The 5086-nt window shown below is 51.0% G+C and overlaps 1 protein-coding gene across 1 annotated transcript; it reads left to right on the top strand.

The window, feature by feature from the left end:
* The first annotated feature begins 257 nt into the window (after window positions 1-257).
* On the top strand, window positions 258-3229 carry TGOLN2 (trans-golgi network protein 2). The gene is made up of 3 exons (XM_009573889.1): window positions 258-1457; window positions 2169-2252; window positions 3224-3229. Exons 1-3 carry the CDS (start codon window positions 258-260, stop codon window positions 3227-3229), a joined length of 1290 nt encoding a protein of 429 aa, XP_009572184.1.
* The last annotated feature ends 1857 nt before the right edge of the window (window positions 3230-5086 follow it).

Genomic DNA, 5086 nt, shown 5'->3' with positions numbered 1-5086 from the left:
ATCCGACCAGCAGGGAGCACATAACAGCCTGGAAACCCAAAGGAATGAGGCCACAAATACCTCCAAAAGGAACGAAGAGCAGCACACCGGATCGGATCCACCCAAGAACGGAGCCCCCAACTCGGACACAAGTAACAAAGAGATGGCAGATAAGGACCAGAATGGCATGAATGTGTCTAGCCCAGGTAGCAGCATGGAGAGGCAGACTGGTGGCCAGGCTGGCCAGAGTGGCGGTGGCCAAGTCAACACTCAGAGTGATGGTGGCCAGAGTGTCCAAGGCAACAACACAAGTTACCAAACCAACCAAGAAGGCGGCGGTGCTGGTAACCAGGCCAACAGCCACAGCGGGCGGCGACCACCAGAACCAGGGCGGCGACCACCAGAATCAGGGCGGCGACCACCAGAACCGCGACAAGAACCAGGACGGCAATGACAAGAACCAGGACGGCAACCAGGACAGCAGCAACAAGAACCAGGAGGGCAACCACCAGGACCAGGGTAATAACAGGAACGAGGGCAACAACCAGGGCAGCGACAGCAACAACCAGGACAGCAAGAACCAGAACCAGGACAGCAGCCAGGGCAGCAACAACGCAAACCAGGGCAACAACCAGGGCAGCAACACCGAGAACGGGGACAGCAACACCAAGAACGAGGGCAACAACCAGGGCAGTAACGGCAGTAACCAGGACAACAACCAGGGCAGCAACAACGCAAACCAGGGCAGCAACAACGAGAACGAGGGCAACAACCAGGGCAGTAACGTCAATAACCAGGACAACAACCAGGGCAGTAACGGCAATAACCAGGGCAACAACCAGGGCAGCAGCACCGAGAACCAGGGCAGCAGCACCGAGAATCGGGACAGCAACACCGAGAATCGGGACAGCAACACCGAGAATCGGGCCAGCAACACCGAGAATCGGGACAGCAACACCGAGAACCAGGGCAGCAAAACGGGCAGCAACACCGAGAACCGGGACAGCAACACCGAGAATCAGGGCAGCAACACCGAGAACCGGGACAGCAACACCGAGAACCGGGGCACCAACACCGACAACCGGAACAGCAACACCGAGAATCAGGGCAGCAACACCGAGAACCGGGACAGCAACACCGAGAATCAGGGCAGCAACGGCAAGAACCAGGGCAGTAATGACGATAACCAGGCCAACAACCAGGGTAATCAGATGGGCTCATCGAAGGACAAAAATGCATCACCACAATCAACTTCCTCCGCTAATGAGGGCAACAACCTTTTAGACAATGGAGAAAGCCCTGGAGAGGAAGAGGATGGGGCTAAAGAAGGCAACGATGCCTCCTCCTTTAATGAGAGAGAGAAGAGCATCCCTTCTCCTCCCAGGGACCAGTCAGAGAGCAGCCACTTCTTCGCCTATCTGGTGACCACGGCGATTGTCGTTGCCGCCTTATACGTGGCGTATCACAACAAACGCAAGGTGAGTGGCTGTGCTCCTTACCCAGGCTCGACATCTCCCCTGCGGTTTAGGAGTTTTCCTTTCCTCTCGCCGGTCACCGCTGCAGATTGGGACCTGCTCGGTTGAAGACTTTTCCCCTCACCCTGATTTTTGCTTCTTGCCAATACCTCCCGCTTGCTGCATGGCGTGGGTTTGGTTATTCGAGCCGTGGGAGGAGCAGAGGGGGTGTTGTAACTAGGAAAGGGGTCAAATCTCTATGGAAATTGGGTGGCCTCGGCTCTAGCGGTTATTTTCAGCTGAGAGAGGTGAAAAGGAAAAGATGTCTGGAGTTACCCTGTCTTTTCTCGCTGACAATGAGTTTTCTATAGCAGGTTGCAGAAGACTTGTCCTTAAATAGTCTTGCATGGGGCGATGCAGCTCAAATGATATAACTGTCTTTTGCTGGTTTTTTTCTCCTCCTGTAAAGCTATTTTTGAGGTAGGAGAAAGAAAACAAATTCTTATTGTTTTCTGCATGTTAAGCAAACCTCATTATTGCCTGCTTTTGATCTGAGCAGGGTTTATATTTTGGCATTTATTTCTTTCGAGTGCTTTTTCAAATGAAACGTGGTCACTAGAAGGAGGTAAGTGACGCTGGTCGTTGCCCATTAGAAAGCGCCTGCGTTTGAAGTGAGAAAAAGCTTATTTGGTCGCTACTGTCACACTCACCTTGTCCCCACTTCTCTTTCCAAAGATCATTGCTTTTGCTCTGGAAGGGAAAAGATCGAAAAGCGGTCGACGGCCCAAATCTGGCGATTATCAGAGACTGGATCAAAAGGTAAGATCTACCCGAAACGGGTTCTTCCTCACCCCGGGAGCCGGCCAGGCAGGGAGAAGGGACTGCGGTGCCTGGTGTATGCTGTAAATGCACTATATTGGCTTTTCATATATAGAAATGGTCACAAAGCCCCTACTTGGTTGGTATTGGAAAGTGTTGGGGTTTTTTAGCAAAAACCCCGCTCTTAGTCTGGAAATGGGGTTTTGCCAGAAAATGGAAGCAATAATGCTGAGAAATGGTGGCAGAGAGGGCTAAAGCAGAGCAGAATTTGTGAGTCTCGAGCTCAGGAGTGGTTAAGAATAGTTTGTCACTGACTCAAATGACTTTTTCAAAGAAGTTCTTAGCAGGGGAAGGGTAGGATTCGGGGAGAATTCCCTTTGTTCTTCCCCTTGAAACTTTTTTCACCTGTTGTCCTTGAAGTCAGACGTGTCTGTAGTTATTTTCTGCAATGGGTAGAGGAGGCAACAAGGAAAGCAAATTTTTAAATGTTGAAAAAGCTAAGCTGAAACTTAATCTTTCAGAAGGCTGTCAGCGTTTGGGGCACCGTGACGATGGCCGTTTTCGAACGTCGTTGGGGATTTTGCATATAAAACTCAAGGCAGTGTCGTCCTCAGCTTGTTGTCAGCTCTGCCGCGCTGCAGTGCACCGTTGGGAGTGGAAGCTCAGTTCTCTCCCTTCCCGGATTGCAGCCGTGCCTGGCTGGGGAGCCCGTCTGGATGCCACCGAGACGATTTGCCTGCTTGAGCCTCCAGTCTTAGTCTCACCAATATTTTGGGAATTTGTTTCCCTTGCCAGGAATTCCCAGACTTGTCCCTGAGGCACAGTAAAACAGGCAGGCAGTTAGAAAGAGCTTGGTTTTATTTGAAAGCTCATCAGAGACACTCAGCCCGCTCAAACCCTAATGCTTTGTCAGAGTAGAAAAACAATGCTGAGCTTTTAAATTGTTTAAACCTTTCTTTTTGCCTTTCCAGATCTAGTTTCTTCCTCGGATGTTCAGTGGAATAATGACGGCTGGCGACGAAAATGCGGGAACACCCACCGACTCCCCTGCTGAAGCACTGTGCTGCCGTGTTCAGATTTCAGACAACAGGAAGAAGGGGAAATGCTTTTCGTTTTGCACCTGCACCTTGGTAACGTTAAACCTCTCACTTCCTCGAAACGCATTTCTCCTTTCCCAGCTGCCTGAAGATGAACTCGTTTTCTGCTTGGGTGTCTGGCTTCTAGCCTGTGACCCAGGAAAAGCCAGTCCCCAGCACTTGACAGAACTTTTGTGTCCAAATGAAGTGGAATTTGCCATCTACTGTACTGACGTCTCCTCTTTGGGGAGGGGGGAAAAAAAAAATCTGCCTGCGAAATGAGCCATCTGACTCTTCCCCTTCCAGAGCCATAGAGCTGCCTTTGTAACCAGCACAGTCTTGCTCGAGACACAGACGTTCTCCTCTTCTGTCCATTGTATTTGGATGCTAAAGTTCGGAGCGTGACTGATTGCACTGGTTTGGAAATGATCCGCCAAGGACTCTGATTTGATTTGATTTTTTTTTTTTTCCCCCCTCTCTCTCTGTGATGAAGACAATGTTAGATTTTAACATCTAGATTCTTTCTTTCATGCACATCTGTGGAAACGCTGGAGCAGTCTTTGGCCCTTGGGTTGTAGCTTAAACTTCCTCACCTGCATCTTATGCTCCACGCGGATCTCTTCCCTCGCAATCCCCAGAGTTCAGATGTTTGCACTAAAGGTGACAGTTGCGGTTTGATGCTGTGAAGGAGCGCAGGTTAGGCTTAGAAAGCTTCGTGCCAAATTGCCACGGTGTAGTTGTAGCAGACTTTTGCTTGGAAGATTGCTTTCCTGCCCCTTGTAAAATGTAGTTATGTGGTAACGTAAACTGTACGGTAATCTTGAAGTGTTTGGGATGAGTGAAACTTGCGGCCGTTCAAACCTCTTCCTCAAAAATGCCGTGTTGAGGCCCTGGAGTATCCAACTCCACTGAACGAGGCTCCGTCGGCTGTAGAGCTCGCTGCGATGGAGCCCTCGGTGTTGGCTCTTGCCGGAGAAGTGCCGCTTTCTTGCCCGGTGAAGAGGCGAGGTGGCTGCTGGTCCCCTGGGCTGCACAAGCCTTGGCAGCGCCTCTCGCCTTGGGAAACCGTTGTAGCCCGCGGCGCGGGCGCCGTCTTTTCTGCCTGTGAGTCACCGCGGGGCGTCTTCTCCCCGAGGCCACCTCCTGAGCAGGTGACCGACACGCGGAAGGGCTTACCGTACATTTTTTTTTTCTTCCGCGGCTCGGCCGGCCCCGGCTTCGAGGAGTTTTGTGTGGTTGAATGTACACGTAACCAGCTGCTTGTGGCTGAGCTGGTCACTTCGGTATTACTGTGGAGCACTTAAACTAGGGCCTGGGAGGTACTGGTTATATTTAAGGCTGCAAAACACGTCGATTCATGAGTTATAGCTGTGAGGTCGTTATTATTTTTGTAGTTCTACTCCAAAGATGTTTGTTTGAGACGGGACGTTTCTGAAGAGGGTGTGAAGTGTCTGCCTGGCTTGTGCTTTTGTTTTTTCCAATATGGGCAGAAAAAAATTGGTATGAGGCATCTAGAGCTCTTCACACGGGTACCTGTCTACGCCCGAAGCTGGTGCCAGCCGTACGTGAGTCACCCGCTCCGTGCACTTGCCGACTGACTGCACAGGAAGAATCCCGGTCGGGTTAACTTCCCTCCAGCTGGCTGCAAAAGCAACTTGTGGGATGAGGCCGGCCTTTTTCCAGCCTTCCCAAGGTTGTGAACAATTGGTAATCTGCCCTATGGTTGCTAAAGATAGTCATGTTTGACAGGGGCAAAGA

The sequence above is a fragment of the Fulmarus glacialis genome, unplaced genomic scaffold (assembly GCF_000690835.1).
Source record: "Fulmarus glacialis isolate BGI_N327 unplaced genomic scaffold, ASM69083v1 scaffold20703, whole genome shotgun sequence".
Lineage (NCBI taxonomy): Eukaryota > Metazoa > Chordata > Aves > Procellariiformes > Procellariidae > Fulmarus > Fulmarus glacialis.
Note: the sequence above shows the minus strand (reverse complement) of the source record. Positions and strands in the feature narration are given on the sequence as shown.